We start from the raw sequence: 22,643 nt of genomic DNA on the forward strand, positions 1-22,643 counted from the left end.
ACCTAATCTTTATACAAATTGAATATTCATCTATTACATGTATTTAGCAACAAAAAAAAAAAAAATAGCAAATCTACGACAAATAATATAATAATCTCAAAAGAAAAAAGAAACGTAAAATCAGTATGCAAAAGACCAAGAAAATAAAATTTAGTATAATGTGCGTCCATAAAATATGATGTATAATTGCATAAGTATCCACATAAAAAAGAAAAGCATGAATTAAAGTTAATTTACCTCAAAAATAGAAATCGAAATAGACTTTCTCCTTAAGTCAAAACATAAGTTAGAATACAATGATTAATATTATATTAATTTTATAAATGCAGAGAAATGAGAATAATGGAAGACTCCAAAACTTAATTGGAGTCCTTTTCTATTTAGGGAAAAGTTGCATATCTTTATGTATTTTTTATCAAAAAAATTCACAGTAGTCGAATTGTTTTTGTAAAAATATATTTTTTGATATATTTATTAAAGTCCTATCCCATATACTAGGAGTCAATATTATGAAAATAGTTAAATAATAAATTTTTTTAAAAAGTGAAAAGACAATTTAATTTATTAAAGAGTCGTTTAATGAAGCACAAAAAGTTCAAATCACTTTTCTAAGAGTCTTCACACACTTTTAATATATTATAGAAGATTTATCTTGTTGGAGTAAAAGCAAATCGGACAACTTATAAACTTCTTTCCGCTTTCAACTTGAGAGTCAATTTTTTAGAACTATTCTCGATCATATCAAATAAATATTTATATCATTATTTATTAGAATGTTGTTGTATGTGTTCAACAGACCGGGTTGATTCACCTGTTCTCACTGTATATTCATAGATCAGGTTGATTAACCGTTTTATCTCACTGTATATTCATCAATTGCAGTACATAGCTTGGACAAGCTTTCAGCCGCCTCAACATGTTGATTTCGGTCCAAATTTAGAAAAATTTTATATATTATTTTATTCCTTTTGTACAACTAAATCTGTAGTATAAATTTTTAATATCTTATAACTCATTTAGGAGTGTATCTTACCTTATTTAAAAGTACATCTCTATATTATTTTATACCGTAATTAGACTTTACCATATTTAGAATTTTAAAGTTGATTTAGTGTTGCCTTTAGTTTTGGTTAATTTCATTTATTTAATTGTATAAATAGGGCATTGTACATCAATTGTTGTATTCATTCAATAATTCAACAAGTATTCAGTTTCATTATTGAATCAATCAAAATTCAATATTCATCAATAAACACAATCAATTCAAGAGTATTGAATTCAATTCAATCATTCCTTCATTCAAAACATTTATCCAATATTCATTCTTATATGTTCAATATACATCAATTATATTTAATCCAGTAATTCATCAATTCAATTATTATTCGTTCATTCATTTATTCAATTCAATTATTCATTCCAATTACTCATTCAATTCTATTTTAATTTTTCCGCAGTCTCTTTCCAAATTTTTGTTCAATTCTAACAATTATCAATGAAAGTCAAATATTTATTTGTAATGTCATTACTGGGTATTATCATCAAATTAATTAATGCAAGAAAAGTATTTTGGGTACGTATAAGTGTTGAACTTATTTTTCAAAAACAAATGTACAAACTTAAGAAAGCAATGAAGATCAATGAAAGACCGACTATAAAATAGTATTAAACATAAATTATTACTAATATAAAAAGGTATCATTCTTTTTTAGACCGACTATAAAATAGTATCACACAAATTCAGATGGAGCATGTTCTTTTGTTCCAACTTCAAACTTTCATGGACGACAGGCTTGTCCCTCCACCCTTCTCTACTAATGTGTTCTCCAGAAACTTGTTCAAAAATACGGTAAAAAAAAAGAAGAAGGAAAATAGGTGCTTGTCGCTCGGTATTTAACCAAATAGGTCAATAAATTGTTGAACTTGAAATCGAACTCTTTGGCTGATAGGAATCGAGACTACAACGGTCCGCTCTTCTTTCTTCATGAGCGAAGCTGACCCCAAAAGTTGAGTATTCCTTCTTAAGAGAACACTAACCCTAGTGAAAATCATACTTAGTAGAATTCAAACTCGTGACATACACCTAATTTGATCGAGCATTTCAATCCAAAAAAAAAAAAAATAACACATGAAAATCTGAAAATTTTACAGATCGCGATCCTTGTTAGAGAGAACCTTTTCCCAAACATAATTTGATTTGTTGGGGTTAAAAATTTGGAGCTTCGAGGGTTAATCTGTCATGACCTGTAGTATTAATGGTCGCGTGAGAGACATACATTTGGGTCACGTGAGAGGCACGGACAGTCCACTTTAATATAAACACAATGAAATATTGTGAAGGAGGGAACGAATTATTTTGGTAAAATCCCAACGATCTTTTCCTCTCATTCTCTCATTTCTCTCTCTTCTTCCTAACTACTTCTTCTTCCTCCTCTCGACTAATTCTATCCCTAATCGCCATTGAAGGTGGCGATTGGAGCTTCCATGGCGACTTATCTCTCATAGTATCCAATTCAATTTATCAATTATAATAGCTAGTTTGTATTGAATTTGGATTTGCAATAAAAAATTCCCTTTCGCGATTTCAATTTCTCTTTCATTATCGAAGTACATAACAATTGGTATCAGAGCACGAACCTGTCTCGACTGTGGGTAGTAATTCGAAGAAGATGTTTGCGAAATCATCGACTTTGACTGAATTAGTTGAACAAAATAATACCAATAGAAGGGCCTTTGTGGATGGAATTTCAGGCATAATTGTGGATTTAAAACAATTTCAGAGTTGGGGTGAGGATTGCATATGTAGTGTTGACTGTCAATGCAACTCATGCGTTTATGGGTGTTTATGTAATATTGACTGCCTATGCGGTTTTTGTCTTAATGTCTATTCGGTGGAAATGAATGAAGGGGACAACCAATCTGAGGTGGGTTCTTGCAACCAGGCTATTGTTGAACTGTTGAAAGTGGAAAATAACAGTGAGGTCAATTTAGAATACAATGCGGATCAGGTGTTTGGCGAATTTCCTCAATGGGCAGAAGATGAAATTCTAGTTGAACTTCACTCCATCCACAATACAAATACCACAGAGATCGAAATCGTGGGCTTATGTTTGAATTCACGACTTTATGTTCTTGATGTTGAGGATACAATATCGAAATTGATGTGTCTCAATGATTTTCCATGCAAGGGAAATAAACTTTACGTAGAGTTTGGTGACAAGCTATTCAATATAAAATTACTGGTTTGCTTCCACATGCTTTGGGTTTATACAGTTATAATTGGGTTGACACAGGGCAGCTTTCTGGGTTTTCCTTGATAGGGTAAAGTTGGGTATGTATTCATTCACTTGTAGTTTGCTTACCATATTTCTTGGCACTACAAGACATTATTCAATTATTGTTGTGGATGATTTCAAGAAGATCATTCATATGTTATCACATTGATTCCACGCCCAATAATCAAAGTATTTTGAATTAATTTCCCTTTGACCCTGGAGCAAACTTGTTTATAGTAACCCCTGGTGGATACCTCCAAATTCTACAATTGCAACTTGGGCCATTTGTACACACTTTATTACCTGTGAAGGACATATTTCAGCGTTGGGTTCCAGGAATTAGTTGTGAGTTCATGGCCACTGGATCAAGTGCCTCTAGACTCTCTGTGTTGCCTCAAAGGAGTGGTTATTTTCTGTGGCATGTGGACTCTATATTTGGTGTTGTAGTCCATCTGTTTTTTGTTGCGATAAAATTTCAACTTCACATTACCATTCGGAGCACACTCCTTGATGAGATGCGAAAGTACGGACAAATGAATGAGATGACCCAAATCAATTCATGGCTTGGAAGTACCTTCGACTTACACATTTGCAATTGGTTTGATATTGGACAGGTTCTATGGACTTTCCTTGATGGGGTAGAGTTGGGTATGTCTTCATTCCTACATGTGCTCACTGCTTATTCTGACGGGCTAATTAATAAACTCACTGCTGACTTCTTCTCTTATGGTTTTGAGAAGGAAAATAATGGAACTATTATAGTTTTTGCCCCTGGAGATACTATCTTGGATGTGATTGATATCAATTATATGAAGCCTATTAAGTTCAAGTTATCATTACTACGCACTATTGCTCGATTACGTCTATTAAGTTGTGATACAGTGGAGGTTCTTCCCTTGTTGTTTCGGTCATATCAGTTGTTTGATGGAGCTACTGCTACTGTAGTCTATGTCCAAAAGAAAGAAAGGAAGTATCATTTTGCAGTCTCCATTGAGAGGAATGAACTTCTTGTGTTACTCTTGCCGCATTTAAACACTTACCGTGTGCTTCCTCTCAGGACTTCTCCTTTGAAGATAATCAAACTATATAGAAGCGTGACGGGTACACCTGTGAATATGAATGAATTACATCTTTTGTATGATGCATTCAAATATGTATTGATTGTCCAAGTGTGGTTTTCGCCAATTTTGGATGTTGTGGCAGATAAAGATCAAATGAGATGTGAAATGTCGACATTTTCATGAATCCGGAGGTTCATTTGCAATTGTTTGCACACCAAACATATCAAGTTGAGTAATTCTGAGGAAATAACTAATTACAACTTACGAGGACGGTTGAGTGACAGCAAAGCAAATGGACATATTTTTGCGACAAATTGGTTAGCTCAGTCGGCATTGCTTATTTTACCAAAGCTTACTTCAGAAAACTTCCTCGAAAGAGTGATTAAGTCTGTGTTCTACTCGTGTAAACATATTCATGGGCTTTTGCAATTTGAGAGAGGAAAATTGAAATCTTCCCCTGCCTCAAAACTCCAATTCAAACAAGAAGGGTATACAGTTGCATCTCTACCGTTTGAAGTTGCTTCAGTTGTTGAATACTGGCTAGAACTTTTTCTAAAGGCACGGACTTCATTTCTTTCATCGACAATTGTCCACGATAATAGGCAGCTCTGGATTGCTTCAATTGAACAAATCGTTCACCTGCAAATTGGTTATTGGCATTGGTATTTTTGTGGGTGCTCTATATTTCCTAAGGAACAAACCAAATCATCAACTGCTAGTCAAGTATTCAACAATGACCTTGAGGACAAGGTTGATTTTAAGCGGGAAGGATTGTCATGACCTGTAGTATATGGTCGCGTGAGAGACATACATTAGGGTCACGTGAGAGGCACGGACAGTCCACTTCAATATAAACACAATGAACTATTGTGAAGGAGGGAATGGATTATTTTGGTAAAATCCCAACGATCTTTTCCTCTCATTCTCTCATTTCTCTCTTCTTCCTAACTACTTCTTCCTCCTCTCGACTAATTCTATCTCTAATCGCCATTGAAGGTGACGATTGAAGCTTCCATGGCGACTTATCTCTCGTAGTATCCAATTCAATTTATCAATTGTAATAGCTAGTTTGTATTGAATTTGGATTAGCAATAAAAATTCCCCTTCAATTTCTCTTTCATTATCGGAGTACATAACATAATCACATGTTTCATATCTTTTCGGAAGCTTTTGGACCTAGCGAAAAGGGCTCTAAGCCTTCACACAAGCAAGCATTTCTGACTGTCTCTCTCCACTTAACTACCAAACACGATTCACAACATGCTTTTGAACCCAGTGGCGTGAAAGATGATCGAAACATTATACAGCAATACATAGAAAATAATACAAAGTAGTATAGTATGGTAGCAAATTGTTTTTCATACATACATTGAACAACGTTAATACAATTTCTGAACCAGATCCTGGGGCAACTAAGGATCATCATCATAAGGTTCATTTAAAGCTCGTGGAGGCGAGAGTTCCAAAACAGAATATCCGTTGACTTTAAACTCGGCCAGAAAAGATAAATCAAGTGCTTCTCCACACAGGACATTTCCACTCAAGTCCAATTTCTCCAGTTTACCTAACCAATAGCAAAGAAAAAGGTCAATGAATTCGAAAATGCTTTTGACATCAACTCACATGCTCCCTTCTAGTTTCTCAAATATTATGCTAAAACTTGAATGGGAAACTGGAAAGTGCAGTAGAGGGGCTAAAAGAAAAAAAAAAAAAGGAAAGGTTACTAAGTTGAGAGCAAACTCATTTTTAGTGCTATTTTCTGATTAAAGTTTACATTCACCTAACCAAAAGAATCAGCAAAAGAGATATATGACATGCTAAATAGAAGGTTGTGACCTTGTTTTCACGTAACGACTACTAACGGTGGTGGTAACGGCTCTTTAGCCACCTGTATGCCAAATCACCCACCGGAATATGAGCCTTACAGTGGATTACTCTTCCCACTTTCCACCGGAATATGAGCCTTACAGTGGATTACTCTTCCCACCAGTAACACCCAAATCGTCCACTCTAATCACCAGAAAACCCCAACTAATATGTACAACCCAAAACAAAACGAAATGGACCAAATTGGCCAACACAACAAAGACGCAGAATCATCCAAACAAAATTATGCAGGAGCTATCCGAAACCAAAAGCAGAGAGTTCAAAAATCGAAAGACGAGTTGGCTCCGAGAGCACATGAAATTGTCCAAGGCAAACCAGTAGTGGCCTTCACTGAGGAAGAACATGACATCCTCACAGAGACCTGCCGGTGGACCTTTGTTGGGAAATTCTCGAGGATACGACCTTCAATAGACATTATAAGAACAGAGTTCAACAATGTCGTGAAACTGAAAGGTATGGCAAAAATTGGGGCTTTTGATCCGAAGCGTGTTTGCATAGATGTAGAAAACCTTGAGGATTATGAAAACTTATCTTCAAAAAACTACATCACTCTACAAGGAGATTATACTATGCAACTCCAAAAATGGACATCTTTCTTTAAACAAGATAAAAGACCATCTATAGTACCGGTTCGGATCACCTTACCAGGTTTATCATGGCAATTTTTTGGGTGGGATGCTCTATGTAGAATAGCTGATCCAATTGGGTTTCCATTTACCATGGACAAAGCTACTTCTACTAAAAGCAGACCCACTACCGCTAAACTCCGAGTTGATATAGATTTGGCTAAGCCCAGAATTACAGAAGTTCTAGTGGAAATCAGAAATGCTGAAGGGAAGTTGGAAACGTTCACCCAAAAAGTAGAATATGAAGACTTTCCGGAGTATTGCAGAACCTGCAACATCCAAGGCCATTCTGAGGATAAATGCAGACTCCTACTACAAAGGAACCAAGCTACCAAGGAGGATAGAGATAGTCGTGAAAGAAATGGAAGAAAGGGGAAACAGGACAAATACAAGCAAATCAACAGCAACTAATGAGAAGAATGGAGGAAAATAAACAAGGGAGCCAAGGGCCAGGTCAACAGAGCAATGAGAAGCACAACGATGAAGAAGGTTGGCAAGTTATCGAACGAAAATAAGGAAGAGGAAAGGCTAAAAACAATGCTGCCCGGGAGAACAAAAACCCTGGACAAAACTCAATGCCCTTCCCAAAAGAAAATGACAGTAAAGAAAACAACGAAAGGGATGAAGTTATGGAATCTTCAGAAGCCCAAGCAGATGGTGTCGAGGAGAAGGTGACCACAAGTACTGTTCTGAACCATATCAAGGCCAGAAATGACAAAGTGGAAAGAACAAAGCAACAAAAATCCGTAAAGCAAAAGAAAAGAATAGGACCAAAGAAAAACAAGAAGGAGAAAGCTCCAGACCTGTCCAACCTTGATGAGAATCAACACAAAGAGGCCGAGTACCACATCCAAGTTGAAAAGTCTAGTTTCGCCCACGGTTTCGGGGGTGGGCTCACGAATATCCCAGACTATATGATCCTAATGAATGAACAGATGGGAAGCGATGGAATTATCAAGCAAATGGATACTAAAAACATGATAACGCCTAATTTTGGGCTCAATCCAAACCTGGCAAAGAAAGTAGCAGGAAAGAAGGCAAAGGAGAAAAATTGTGAGGATATCAACTACAATCCTAATGTGAGCAACCTAGTAATAGATCCTGGAGATGTAAGAGAGGGACCTGAGAATCTAAACTGGAGTGAAGACCTGGAGATGACACAAGCTGTGGTTGAAGGCTCCAAATGAAATGACGACCTAGCCCGGGGATATGACAAAACAATGGATTTTGAGGATATTGATAAACCCCATCAAATCCAACAAGATGTGACCTACTTTAATAATTTATCAACAAGAGGAACACATAATGACATGGGGGCACTTGATACCTCCTACACCAGAGGTGACAACAACAAAGATCAAGATTGCTCAAAGGATTTAGAACCTAATGTTTCTGATGTTTAGAACAATATTTTGGAATATTAGGGGTATTGGATCCATGGGATCTCTTGAGAGACTTGCCATGTTCAAACAACATTATAATTTACCTTTGATCAGCATTCGAGAACCTATTCTTCCTAAAATTATATTGATGGATTAAACCACCTATTCCTTTTGGTAAGCTAAATATTGATGGATCTTGTTTAAATGGCAGGTGCGGTGATGGTGGAGTTTGAGAGACTCAAAAGATCACGTTATCATGGCATACACTGTCACGCTTGGAGAAGGAACCAGCAATTGGGCAGAGGCAACGTCTATGCTACATGAACTAGAATTATGCATACAGAGAGGAATCAACCTAGTGATTGGAGAAACAGACTACATGCTTCTAAGCCAAGGCTATCATTGATGATAACTGGATCATCCCTTTGAAAATGTATATTCCTGTAAAGATACAGAAATTAGTTGAAGAGCATGGTTTTACGATTACGACCCAACATTGTCTTAGAGAAGCTAATCAACCAGCTGAAAAGCTTGCCGCAATCAATCACACAACTGATGCAAACCATGTCTTCAACTCCTTTTCTAACCTTCCCGGACAGGTTCGAGGCCTTGTAAATCTAGATAGAATGGATTTGGACACCTTTAGATCAAAAAGAACAAAAGATGCTATCGTTATTTTTGAACCCCCTTAGACAGCTTGGTCAGCAGCTTTTCACTGGCTTTTATTTAGGCTTACTCTTTTGCTAAGTACTTATCAAGCACCAAATATAAGTTTGGTATACCAGTCTCCAAATCATGTACTTTTACTAATATCAATGAAAAGCCAATTTTAATTTTTTAATTTTTTTTTTTTCTAAAAGATTGACATGATTGGAACGCTTAAATATCAATTTATATTCGTAACCTGTTGTCAATATTATTTTGACAATTTAAACTTTGGCAACAGAGAGAAACCACAGCGAGAGAAGAAACAGAGCATTAGAAGGTTGTACCTTTTGTAGCTTTTACAGCACTGGAAAGTATTGACAAAGATTCTGCTGGCATAAAATTGTATTTTGCATTTACTGTTGTAAGATCTGGGGCACAAGAGAAAAGCTTCGCCAAAAATATTGCAGTTTCAGTTCCACCTCGATTCTTGCTGCATAAGTTTAATGAAAATGTTAACTCTCAGTTCAAAATCCATAAGCAAAAGTTCAATGAAAAAATCCCTTTAACCTTATGTTGAGGGACTGGAGCTTTGATTCCTTTACCAACTCCCCGCCTGCTTTCGCAAAGCCTATAGAACCTAGTCCAATGTCTTCAATATCAAGAACTTGAATACCTCCACATATAAACTTCCCTAATGGTGTTCCTATGTCACTACAAAAAAGTTGGTTAATGAGAATATCAAAGAATTGTTCCCATGGGAAAGGCTGGAAGCGTCAACTTTGAGAGAAAGGTTGCAAGTGTCAAATGAGGATAATAAAGGGTAATATGGCACAGACGAGCTTCTGCAGTATGAAAAGTGTCAAATGAGAAGAAATTTAGCAAAGATTAAAAGGAGATCTGATGTCTTAAAGTCACCGAGAAATCAAATGCAACAGGTTCTCAGATTTTGGTGATCCAATTAGAGAGAACTTCACAACAACGGGAAAACTATCAAAGCACCAAACAATGAAATGACCTGATGAACAACTCAAGAGACAAAAAGAAAAGATTAGATATGCAGCAAATTTTCCATGATGGCATTCACCTTATCAGTCGAAACAGTTTAACATGGCATCAATATAACTGAGAACAAGGCTTAAAATGTCTCCCAACTTGATGTAGATCAAAGTGGCACTACTTCAAGGAGGCCTGATTAGGTGCTCCTAATTCTCAACTAAGTGGTGTTTTGGTTAGTTTCACCATTACATATTTTAATTGTATGAATTTAGTTGTGTCTATCTCACTTTAATTTCTATCTTTTAATTCCTATCTTGTTTATTTTCTTGTTTCACATCACAACTTTAGTTGATAACATCGAACAGTAAACTCTTACGAACTTAAAGCACAAAGAAAGCCTGTGAAGGCCAACTGATAAACTAACTCTCCAGGTAATATGTGGTTTTTCCTCAGAAAATAACATCTATTTAGGAGAAGAATTACGGAGATCGAAGAAAATCGTCTAATTGCATCCCTTTTACGAACCGGCCAAGAGAATTGCCTCCAATAGAGAGTGAATTCAGTGGTTTTCTCCAAGTTGAAAGAGTTTCTAGAAGTTCAGAAACTCCAACGTATGTAAGCTCACAACTCTCCAACTTCAATTCAACAAGCGGGAAATCTCTACGGGACATCTCTTTGAAGTAGGGGATTAGACACCTGAAATTAAGACGCACTTGTGAGACCTTAGCAAGTTGATCACTGTACACAGATGGCTAAATTCAACAAACCTGATTCCAGAATTCTCAATAGGATTGTCACTAAGATCAAGTTGCTCCAGATTAGGTATGTGGACTAGAGCATATCTTAGACAATCCACATCATCCGTCTGTAGATTGCAGTTCCTGAGGTTGAAGAACCAAGTAAACTTTGTATTGCAATAAAGATAATACAAATACATCTTCTGTGAAAACTCATTAAGTCAGCTGTGATTAAAATTTTATGGAACTGCTTATGCTAAGGAAGTTGAGTATGGGAGGAGACTTCTTTGAGGAATGAATTGAAAAGTCAAAACATACCTTAAATTAAGTTCCTTTAATGACGTCAATGAATTATATGTCCCAGATGGCTCTGTGATACTATTCTTCCATTTAAAATGAGAAAGCCATCCCGTGATCTGCAATGTGAAATTCTCTATAGGCCGATCGATGATTACATCAGTATGGTATAAAAGGAGCAGAGCACATATCATTACTCACATTGTTTTCTGACAGGTCCAGAACGATAATACTAGATGAAGCTTCAACGAGGGTATCAAAAACCATCCTCGCAAAATGTCGAGGAAGATGGTTGTCTGATAAGCATAATGAAGACAAGGACCTAGCAGAAACATGATCCACAAATGTAAGTCTATGGAATCATTTAGTGGGATACAGTAATGAACTGCACTAAAGTACTCAGATCATAACTATCACATGACAGTCTCCGTATCTCTAAGATGAGCATCAATTACAAGCTTAAATAGAATTTTCTTCCATTTAGGAACTAAATTGACAGGCATGAAATTTGTCTCCAACGGAAGAGAAACTATGAGCCAAGTTTGAAATCTTTGAACTGTTACTAAATCCCATACTGTTACCAAATTCGGCTTGAAAGAAATGAGATTATTGCAGATATATAGATTTAAAATAACCAAATTACCCAGAATCAACCAGGAAACTATATTCAAAAACTAAAAAGTATAAAATATAATTTAAGGAAATATTACATAGATGGATCTTCAGTCCACTTAAATACTGTCATTGATTGCACTTGTAAGTTGTCAGATTGAACATACAACAACAACAACAACAAACCCAGTGTATTCCCACTTAGTGGGGTCTGGGGGGGGTAAGATGTACGCAGTCCATACCTCTACCTCTGATGAAGTAGAAAGGCTGTTTCCGAAAGACCCCCGGCTCAAGTCACGAGATATCACACAAACACATAGTACAGCACAGCAGCAGATGACATAACATAGATACGGCACCCATAGGGAATATAAAACAGAGTAAAGCAGGAATGCAGGAATAATAAAGCAGAGGAAAGCACACAGATTCGTAATAAACATGGAACACGGAACACGAAAACTGAATACAGAATCATAACAGGAATACACCCCCACCAATTAATTCCCTACACTAGCGACCCGAACTGGCCCTAAACCTCTGCCGTAATTCGCATCTTCCAGCCCTTCCTATCTAGGGTCATGTCCTCGGTGAGCTGTAACTGTTCCATGTCCCGCCTAATCACCTCACCCCAGTACTTCTTCGGTCTACCTCTACCCCGTCTAAAACCATCCAACGCTAGCCTCTCACACCTACGGACCGGGGCATCCATGCCCCTCCTCTTCACGTGTCCGAACCATCTCAATCGTGCTTCCCGCATCTTACACTCCACTGAAGTCACACCAACCTTCTCCCGGATAGTCTCATTCCGAACTCTATCCCCTCGGGTCAGTCCACACATCCAGCGCAACATCCGCATTTCTGCCACCTTCATTTTTTGGATGTGGGAGTTCTTAACTGGCCAACACTCCGCTCCATACAGCAAGGCCGGACGGACTACCACCCTATAGAATTTGCCTTTAAGCTTGGGCGGCACCTTCTTATCACACAGCACCCCCGATGCGAGTTTCCACTTCATCCATCCCGCCCCAATACGGTGCGAGACATCCTCGTCAATCTCACCGTTACTCTGGATCACGGACCCGAGATACTTGAACTTATCCCTCTTCCCTACCTCCTGTGCTTCTAGCCTCACTACTACCTCATTCTCCCGCCTCACGTCATTAATCTTACATTCCACATACTCTGTCTTGGTTCTGCTCACCCTGAACCCTTTAGACTCCAGAGTTTGCCTCCACAACTCTAATTTGTCATTCACACCCCGTCGAGTCTCATCTATCAGGACTACATCGTCTGCAAAAAGCATACACCACGGCACCTCCCCTTGGATACGCCGCATCAACACATCCATTACTAACGCAAACAAAAAGGGACTAAGAGTAGATCCCTGATGCAATCCTGTCAGGACAGTGAAATGCTCTGAGTCTCCTCCCGCCGTCCTCACCTGGGTTTTCGCTCCCTCATACATATCCTTAATTACTCGTATATATGCCTGCGGTACTCCACTCACCTCCAAGCATCTCCAAAGCACTTCCCTGGGGACTTTGTCGTACGCCTTTTCCAGGTCGATGAACACCATGTGCAGATCCTTCTTCCTCTCCCTATACTGCTCCACCAACCTCCGTACCAGGTGGATTGCCTCCGTCGTCGAGCGGCCGGGCATAAATCCGAACTGGTTTTCCGAAATAGACACTATCCGTCTCAGCCTCACCTCGACCACTCTCTCCCATATCTTCATAGAGTGACTCAGTAACTTAATCCCCCTATAGTTATTGCAACACTGAATGTCCCCCTTATTCTTATAGAGGGGGATCATGGTACTCCACCTCCACGCCTCGGGCATCTTTGCCGTCCTGGAAATTTCATTGAACAATGCAGTCAACCACCTTACACCAGCCTCTCCAACGAACTTCCAAAATTCCACCGGTATCTCATCCGGCCCCGTCGCCCTACCCCTTCGCATCCTGCGGACTGCCTGTCTAACCTCGTCTACCTTAAAACGTCTACAATAGCTAAAATCCCGACACTCCCCTGAGTGCTCCAGTTCCCCTAACACAATAGCTCTGTCCCCCTCGTCATTCAAGAGCGTATGAAAGTACGACTGCCATCTCTTCTTTATGTGACCGTCCTCCACCAACACTCTACCGTCCTCCCCCTTAATGCACCTCACCTGATCGAGGTCACGACCCTTCCTCTCCCTAGCCTTAGCGATTATGAGTATAAAGCATAGAAAAGTTAGAGAAAGGAGCTGACGAAAGCTGCAGTGGAATCCGCTATACCTCCCTGATGATAGCAAAGATACCAGTCCAGCAGGCAAGGTAGGAAAATCGTTCTCTAGGAAGCTTGATGTCTTGATTGAGAAATGTTGTATTCCAAGTGCTTGAGGAGAGTGCATGCATAGCAAGTCACAAATTGCATTAAGGGAAGCAACTGTAAACTTGCAATGCATGAATTTAATAGACTTTAGGGATCGATAGTTCTGGCTGATGAGTTTGCATAACCCCTCGACCTGTAAGGTTGAAAGACAAAGGAAAAGCATTGTAATAGTTAACTCTTCAGCATAACAAGTTCTACTCCAGCATATAAGAATTCAATACAAAGATTTTTTTTGGCAATTTTCCTTTTTACTACATACCCAAATAGAAAATGCACAAGCAGTTGAGACAACATGGCATAAAATCTTAAGGAACAAAAATAACTCTATCACGAATCTGATACTACTACTGTCAAAGATATATCCTACGGGGAGAACAGTTTTACAGATGACTGCAGAGCTAGACTAGCGGGTATTAAAATAATGATGGTTGTGTTGCGGATACATCCTATAGGAGATAATGTGAATACCATTGGTAATATTATCAGATCGAAACAAATATGCTTCACACATTTAGTTCTGATTTGAATTCCAGAAATAAATGTATGTCAAAGTATATATTAAGATCTGAAGCCAGTGGGATGTCTTATATCTTATTTCAAACAGTTTCTTAGGGGTTAATCTTTCCTCTTCTTAGTTTCGTTACTTGTAAATTTTGCTTTATCCTGAAAGCTAAGATGTACAGAACATATATAAGAGAACTAAACTTACATGTTCATCAGACTTAATCCAGTGTAAGTCCAAACTCTCCAACCTTGCATTTCTAAGTAAAAGCTGCAACAAAGAAATATAAGGTAATAACATAGAAAAACTAACGGAAGCCTTATAGGTCATTGAACCAATTATTCTCTTCTCTGCATATTAAATGTAATGTCTGAATATTCGTTAAACCAGCATTTCTAACTTACTTTATATGTTGTTCTTTTTCTGTTTGACAAAAAAATTAGAAAATGAAATTTCACACTAGTACTATCAGTTGGAAGCTAATGTTTATCTGCATCAAGTAGTTAAACATCTATATGTGATTTCAATTTAAAATGTTCTGCTTGATATTAGAAAGTAAATTAGACATTCAATTTAAAACAGAGAACATATAGTGCACGGTATGTACAACAGTACAACTTACACAAGTTTCTTCCACACACAGAACATTTGGCAATCTCAGGTGTCTGCAATCAAAACAAATGTAATTCAAAATGAGCTATATTTGAGAACATCAAGAACGGTAGTTGAAATACAATATGTGGCATGATGCACAAATGATATGCAATAATGATGGATCTACATGCACATGAAGGCTCCAAATTTAGACTTTGCGTGTTCAAAAACAACCATTTATTCTGCACACCCCCTGTTTCAAGGAGGAAGAGAAAGTAAAAAACTGCAGAGGAGAATCCCAGCTCCAACCTTCACTGATACTTCACGTATGCAGTGTTCAGATGATGACTAGTAATAATAGGAATATTTATTTGCATATGGCATTTAAAGATATTTTTGTCATGAAGCTTAATGTCCTCTGAAATAGCTAACACCTGCAGATTTAAAAAAAAAATTGTAAAAATAGACCTGGCATACGCTCCAAATTGTTGGCAGTGATAAGCAAACTTGGAATAGTCATAGGTGAGTCTACTGATGTGTCCCCTATGATCAATATACTTAAGGATTGAACCTGCACAAACAAAAGAAGCCAGTATCAACTATATCTTACGCGGCTAGTTTAGGGCATCTTTGCAGAACTTATTTTTTAGAAGTATCTTTGTAGAACTTTCTTGAGCTATAATTTTTCCAGAACAGGAAAACACATCAGCATAAAGGTACTACTTGTGACACCAAAATGGAAGAAAATATAGGCATCTGTAAAGATTCAACCTCCTTCGGAATCCTCTTTAAACCCTTTGTACAAAACATAGCTTTTGTGTAGAGTGTGTATAAAATATTCCTTACCCAACTAGACAAGACTCAAAGAGGAAAAGGAAGAAAGAAAAGTTAACCCCACAAGAGGATTTGAATGTTTGATAGAAATTTTTTATTTTAACCCAAGACGGCATCTAAAAGAATATGCATAAAGAAGGATCTGGGCATGGCTGCCATAAATTGACTTGCCAGAAAGTGGTGCAATTTTATTTTTATAAATGCTTCTACCAAGCCAGTGCAGAACCCCAATTGTATCTAAAATTGCATCAAGATAAGTGGTGCAATTGATGATAAGAGACATCAATCAACATGAATCTCTTACCTGGAACTTCTATTTCACTAATCTGACTATCAAAAGATGGGAATATAGCAAGCTCTGCTGTATTGTCCAGGCAACTGTTCATTAAAAAATGTGGAAATTTAAAATGACAGGTGAACTGAAGCCATATAAAATAGTGGTCACCACCAATAAGTAGATCATTGATGTTCGTACCTCTGCAAATGTGCTTCCCAGTACATCTGTTGCCAGTCATTTGTGGATTCACACTCTACTTCTTTTCCTTTTGCTGATCCGGTAAATGACTTACTCTTGAAATTCTTACAAAACCGACAGCAAGGAGGCCACCGAGCTTCATAGAGATTTTTCCACTCTTCCTCAAAATTCAGATATCTGCAGGAACCATATACCAAGTTCACTGTATATCCGAGTAACCTCTCTCTCTCTCTCTCTACAAATATTACCTGTGATGTAATATACTCTTTCTTTATGACCAGGAAACTGAAGAAAGAAAACACGCTCAATTTCCTATATGAAACTACAAATGCAGACCTTTTACGCTTTCTCTTATTATCAACACCGTCAGTCAAAAGCTCATAATCATCCAAGATGTCAGATTTCCTGCAACACAAGATTTTTTGGTTAAAGTTCAGGCGTTATTATGCACCCCTACCACTACATATCCATGTGAAAAAAACTAAATAATATCAACTATATCAGTTATACATATGACTCATGTTTACTAGCTTCATAACTATTAATTCCAAACCACTTCCTCAGTCAGATGCACCAAAAGTTTCAAACGATACACCATTATTGATATCCTTTTGGCTTCGCAGTAGCGACAAATGAACTTTCAGTAGACTAAAAGAGATGATAGATTTTTGAGAACAGAAGTGGAACCGAGATGCAAATGACACATACGGCTAAGAAGCAGATATAATCTTTGCTATATGAAATTCTTGTATTTCTTTCCAAGTGCATTGCCAAATAGCTTGTTGGTATCTAGTTCCAGAGAAAATGTGGCCAGATTTTGAGGTGAACGATACTATATGTTATATAACAAGAGTGATGCTTGTATTCTGATGGTGACAAACTACTAATAGTATTAGCACGTAGTACAGGGGAAAGGAGGGGAGAAAAAGTTGTTTAGACTCCCTAAGGCTAGGGAGAGGAAGGGTCGTGACCTCGATCAGGTGAGGTGCATTAAGGGGAGGACGGTAGAGTGTTGGTGGAGGACGGCCACATTAAGAATAGATGGCAGTCGTACTTTCATAGGCTCTTGAATGACGAAGGGGATAGAGCTATTGTGTTAGGAGAACTGGTGCACTCAGAGGAGTGTCGGGATTTTAGCTATTGTAGACGTTTTAAGGTAGAAGAGGTTAGACAGGCTGTTCGCAGGATGCGAAGGGGTAGGGCGACGGGGCCGGATGAGATACCGGTGGAGTTTTGGAAGTTCGTTGGAGAGGCTGGTGTAAGGTGGTTGACTGGATTGTTTAATGAAATCTTCAGGACGGCAAAGATGCCCGAGGCTTGGAGGTGGAGTACCATGATCCCTCTCTATAAGAATAAGGGGGGCATTCAGAGTTGCAATAACTATAGGGGGATTAAGTTATTGAGTCACTCTATGAAGATCTGGGAGAGAGTGGTCGAGGTGAGGCTGAGACGGATAGTGTCTATTTCGGAAAACCAATTCAGATTTATGCCCGGCCGCTCGACGACGGAGGCAATCCACCTGGTACGGAGATTGGTGGAACAGTATAGGGAAAGGAAGAAGGATCTGCATATGGTGTTTATCGACCTGGAGAAGGCTTACGACAAAGTCCCCAGGGAGGTGCTTTGGAAATGCTTGGAGGTGAGTGGAGTACCGCTGGCATATATCAGAGCAATTAAGGATATGTATGATGGAGCGAAAACCCAGGTGCGGACGGCGGGAGGAGACTCAGAGCATTTCACTGTCCGGACAGGATTACACCAGGGATCTACTCTTAGTCCCTTTTTGTTTGCGTTGCTGATGGATGTGTTGACGCGGCGTATTCAAGGGGAGGTGCCGTGGTGTATGCTTTTTGCAGACGATGTAGTTCTGATAGATGAGACTCGAGGGGGTGTGAATGACAAATTAGAGGTGTGGAGGCAAACCCTTGAGTCTAAAGGGTTCAGGGTGAGCAGAAGCAAGACAGAGTATGTGGAATGCAAGTTTAATGACTTGAGGCGGGAGAATGAGGTAGTAGTGAAGCTGGAAGCACAGGAGGTATGTAAGAGGGATAATTTCAAGTATCTTGGGTCCGTGATCCAGAGTAACGGTGGGATTGACGAGGATGTCTCGCACCGTATTGGGGCGGGGTGGATGAAGTGGAAGCTCGCGTCCGGGGTGCTGTGTGATAAGAAGGTGCCGCCCAAGCTTAAAGGCAAATTCTACAGGGTGGTAGTCCGTCCGGCCTTGTTGTATGGAGCGGAGTGTTGGCCAGTTAAGAACTCCCACATCCAAAAAATGAAGGTGGCAGAAATGCGGATATTGCGCTGGATGTGTGGGCTGAATAGAGGGGATAGAGTTCGGAATGAGACTATACGGGAGAAGGTTGGTGTGACTTCAGTGGAGTGCAAGATGCGGGAAGCCCGATTGAGATGGTTCGGACACGTGAAGAGGAGGGGCATGGATGCCCTGGTCCGTAGGTGTGAGAGGCTAGCGTTGGATGGTTTTAGGCGGGGTAGGGATAGGCCGAAGAAGTACTGGGGTGAGGTGATTAGGCGGGACATGGAGCAGTTACAGCTCACCGAGGACATGACCCTAGATAGGAAGGTCTGGAGGACGCGAATTAGGGCAGAGGACTAGGGTCAGTTTGGGTCGCTAGTGTAGGGAATTACTTGGTGGGGGTTTTATTCCTGTTATGATTCCGTATTCCGTGTTCCATGTTTTATTACGAATCTGTGTGCTTTCCTCTGCTTTCCTCTGTTTTATATTACCTATGGGTGACGTATTTATGTTATGTAATCTGCTTCTGTGCTTTACTATGTGTTTGTATGGTATCTCGTGCCTTGAGCCGGGAGTCTATCGGAAACAGCCTTTCTACTTCTCTAGAGGTAGAGGTATGGACTGCGTACATCTTACCCCAGACCCCACTAGGTGGGAATACACTGGGTTTGTTGTTGTTACTCTCTGACAACAACAACGACAGTAACATAAGTGATGTTTAGGGAGGGTAGAGTGTATGCACAGCTTACCCCTACCTTGGGAGGTAGAGAGATTGTTTCAGATAGACCCTCAGCACAAGGAAAAGCCTATCAAAGAGGAGATAAATACTTATATTCATGCTTTTAAATGCAAAACATGGATAATTAAGTCAAAGTTGTTTTTGTAAAGTGGATCTTGGGCCTAACTCAACCTCAGAAGCTAGCTCATGAAGGACGGATTGCCCAAGTCCATATAAGGAGACCAATTACCCATCCCTTTTCCGATGTGGGATACTTAACACTCCCCACACGCCCAAGCCTCATTAACTGGAGCGCGGACAATATAATATGGGGGCCCAACATTGGTGAACAAAGATTTGGGATGGGGCTAGAGTCCGCTAGGGGTTGAGCTGCACGCCTCCAAGCCTTATTATAACTAAACAAAGCAGAAAATACAACGAGGGGACATAAACCTTACCTCTGGCCCTACGGTGGTTCATACATCGACTAGCCTACTATTAGTCGCGCATTACTCGTATAGTTGCTTGTCTTTTGTATTTAGTTATTATCTGTGGTTTCTTTTACACTTCGGTCATGACTAATCTTTCGAGTGATTTGTTAGGTTGTCTATAGTATTTTGCCGTGATTTTTTTTTGTTTCTCTATATATATTGCTTTAGAGTTTTATTCATGAGCTGCCTCTCTACCTCTAAGGTAGTGATACGGACTGCATACATCCTGCCCTCCCCAGACTCCACTTTGTGGGATTACACTAGGTGCTCACATTGATGAGACTCGGGGCAAATTGCCCTCCACCCAGCAAAACACAACAAGATGTTAGGAATCTAAACACACAAATAAATAATCTATAATGAGAATGTTTAGCTAAAAACCCTTTATGTAGTTTCTCCAAAGCCAATGGAGGCAGCTGCTGCGCCAACTGCTCAAGCAACTCAGTAGGTAGTTGATACAATACTGATGATAGTTCAACATTATCAACTGAAAAACAAAAACAAAAATGTCAATCAATAGCAAAAATTGGGTGTTACTCATTCAATAAAACCAAAAAAAAATCAGATTTTCTTTTTCTCATTAATAATCCTGGTGTCCGGATCAACTTTTGCACAACTCGACTAAATCTATCGATATGTGTCACGTCATCAGAAAAAAAATTGAGATTAGAATAAAGAAGAAAAGGTGTTACCTTTAATAAGCTCATCTCTGATTGAGTATATGCATAAGGCAACCAATGATGGAACTTTAACTTCCCCCATTTTTTCAACACCCCGAGATTAATACTCCATAAAGCTGCAAAATTTTATATACAAAATGGGAAAACGTAATAAATAATTAATTAAAAAATTATAGCAAGAATTTATATAAGGGAAAATGATGAGGTTTTAGCTAAAATTATCCAAAATCTAAGCTTCTAGGTTTATTTTGAGTAAATATAAATCTTAAGCATATTAATTCTTTAATAAGTTTGCTAAAGTAAAGTATTTTTGGTCAAGCTCTAATTATTATGAAAATGAATTTAAAAACAGAGGGTGGCTACTAAAAAGCACAACAAATTTTAAAAAAAAAAAAAAAAAATCGAATCGGATCCTAAATTTAAAATAGGAAAAAAAAAAATGAGCTCGAACATTTTTTTATACAAAAAATGAAAAAACAAAAGATCAACTGAGTTTGATTGATTTTTCAATTTTATTTTTATTATTTTTAAATAAAACCGATCGAACCCTATTGGCTATATTAAAGATATCTTTGCAAAATATTTAATGTCTAAACTAGATTGATTTTCTATCTTCCTATTTTCGGTGCTAAAATTGACCGAGCTCGATCTATTTTTTTCAGCTGAGATCAACTCAATCAAGTCAATCGATTTTGTTGTGTATTTTAATAGTGTTTTTTTGTTACTCCTCTTTAATTATTAAGTACGTTCAATTAATTTAGACCAAATCCATTTCACAACAGTTTTACTTATTTTTAGTGCATGTGAAATAAAAACTCCACTAATAAAAAAGCTATTCACATGGTGATTAAAAAAAAATTCTTTCTACTTCACAATCAATTAATTAACGCATGAACAAAGTTGTAACGAAGCATAAACAAATAACAACAACAATAAAATGGCATCAATAGATTGTATGCGCGCCTAAAATGAAGATCAACTAAATGATGAAAGAAAAAACTTATGATAAGAATCAGCCAAACAGAGAATTAAAACAAAGCATTCGATATAAATTGGAGTGCACTTTTTATACTCATTTTGACGGTGTGATTGAAGTTACATGTGACACGGCTGTCATGAGGATGTAGCACACGTTATAGTGTGTTGTTTAAAATGATCAAAGAGCCCCTTGGTCGGTGAGCTGACAAAACAACCGAAAGATGCTTGCCAAGTCTTGTTTGAAATGATCAAAAAAATCTTTGGTCGGTAGTCTGATAAAACAACCGAAAGATGCTTACCAAGTTTTGTTTGAAATGATCAAAGAACCCCTTTGTCGGTAGGCTGACAAAACAATTGAAAGATGCTTGTCAAATCTTGTATGAAATGACCAAATAACCCCTTAATCGATAGGTTGACAAAATATTGGAGTCTTACATCGATGGGTCAAAAGGTCTTTAGTCTTCTTACATGATGTTGTGCAATCCTCCCCTCATGAGCTAACTTTTGAGGTTGAGTTAGGCCCAAGATTCATTTTTTTATCATGGTATCAAAGCTAGACTTTTGAGGTTGAGGACAATTTTCCTCATTATGTACCAAATCAATATATAATAATAAAGGGGGAACATAGACAATGTGATGTGACACCTCTCTATGACCTCCATTTCTATTTATCTTTTTTCTCCCTTTTTTGAATTTTTTGTTTCCTTTATTCTTTTCATGGATCAATTAATTTGTTTAACAATTAAAATGAATATATCAATTACTATTTCATTTGTTCGTATTATTTACTATACAAATTTAATGGTCTTTATTTTCATTACTTCCATAACTTTTGATGATCATAACTCCTAAATTATATTAAGTAATATTCATGATATCCTTTGATATTTTATATTTTTATCTTATAAATAGAGGCATTATAAGTATTTTTTTTTCGTTCATCATCAAGATTAAGGCTATTTCTTTCATTATGTATTGTTTACAATTTTCATTCTTTAAATTTTCATCTATTTTTTACCAAAAGGAAATAAAAGACATTTGTGTATCTTCAAAAAAAGTGTAAATTCGTTAAAGAAGAAACATTCGACATGATCGATACGTTAGTATATTTGGTCTTTGTTATTCTTTATGGTGTTTGCTTCTAACTTAAATATTGTGGATGCCTTCATAGTTTTTAATGCCCTTTTCCTTTTCATGTTGTTATCTTCCTATTCACTTTC

General features: G+C 37.9%; 1 protein-coding gene across 2 annotated transcripts; it reads right to left on the minus strand.

Moving 5' to 3' along the window:
• Positions 1 to 5,612: 5,612 nt before the first annotated feature.
• LOC107875321 lies at positions 5,613 to 20,838 on the minus strand. Of its 2 annotated transcripts, none has more exons than XM_016721991.2 (16): positions 20,458 to 20,838; positions 20,147 to 20,252; positions 16,636 to 16,704; positions 16,300 to 16,476; positions 16,129 to 16,202; positions 15,459 to 15,561; positions 15,019 to 15,061; positions 14,604 to 14,666; positions 13,798 to 14,027; positions 11,111 to 11,231; positions 10,931 to 11,028; positions 10,643 to 10,756; positions 10,401 to 10,571; positions 9,447 to 9,590; positions 9,224 to 9,369; positions 5,613 to 5,900 (listed from the first exon to the last, which is right to left on the minus strand). In XM_016721991.2, exons 1-16 carry the CDS (start codon positions 20,525 to 20,527, stop codon positions 5,749 to 5,751), a joined length of 1,881 nt encoding a protein of 626 aa, XP_016577477.1. In that variant the 5' UTR covers positions 20,528 to 20,838; the 3' UTR covers positions 5,613 to 5,748. The 2 variants fall into 2 exon arrangements, with proteins under 2 accessions (XP_016577477.1, XP_016577476.1); XM_016721990.2 differs by having other exon boundaries at positions 10,359 to 10,571.
• Positions 20,839 to 22,643: the final 1,805 nt, after the last annotated feature.

This window comes from Capsicum annuum, chromosome 6, assembly GCF_002878395.1.
Source record: "Capsicum annuum cultivar UCD-10X-F1 chromosome 6, UCD10Xv1.1, whole genome shotgun sequence".
NCBI classification, from domain to species: domain Eukaryota; kingdom Viridiplantae; phylum Streptophyta; class Magnoliopsida; order Solanales; family Solanaceae; genus Capsicum; species Capsicum annuum.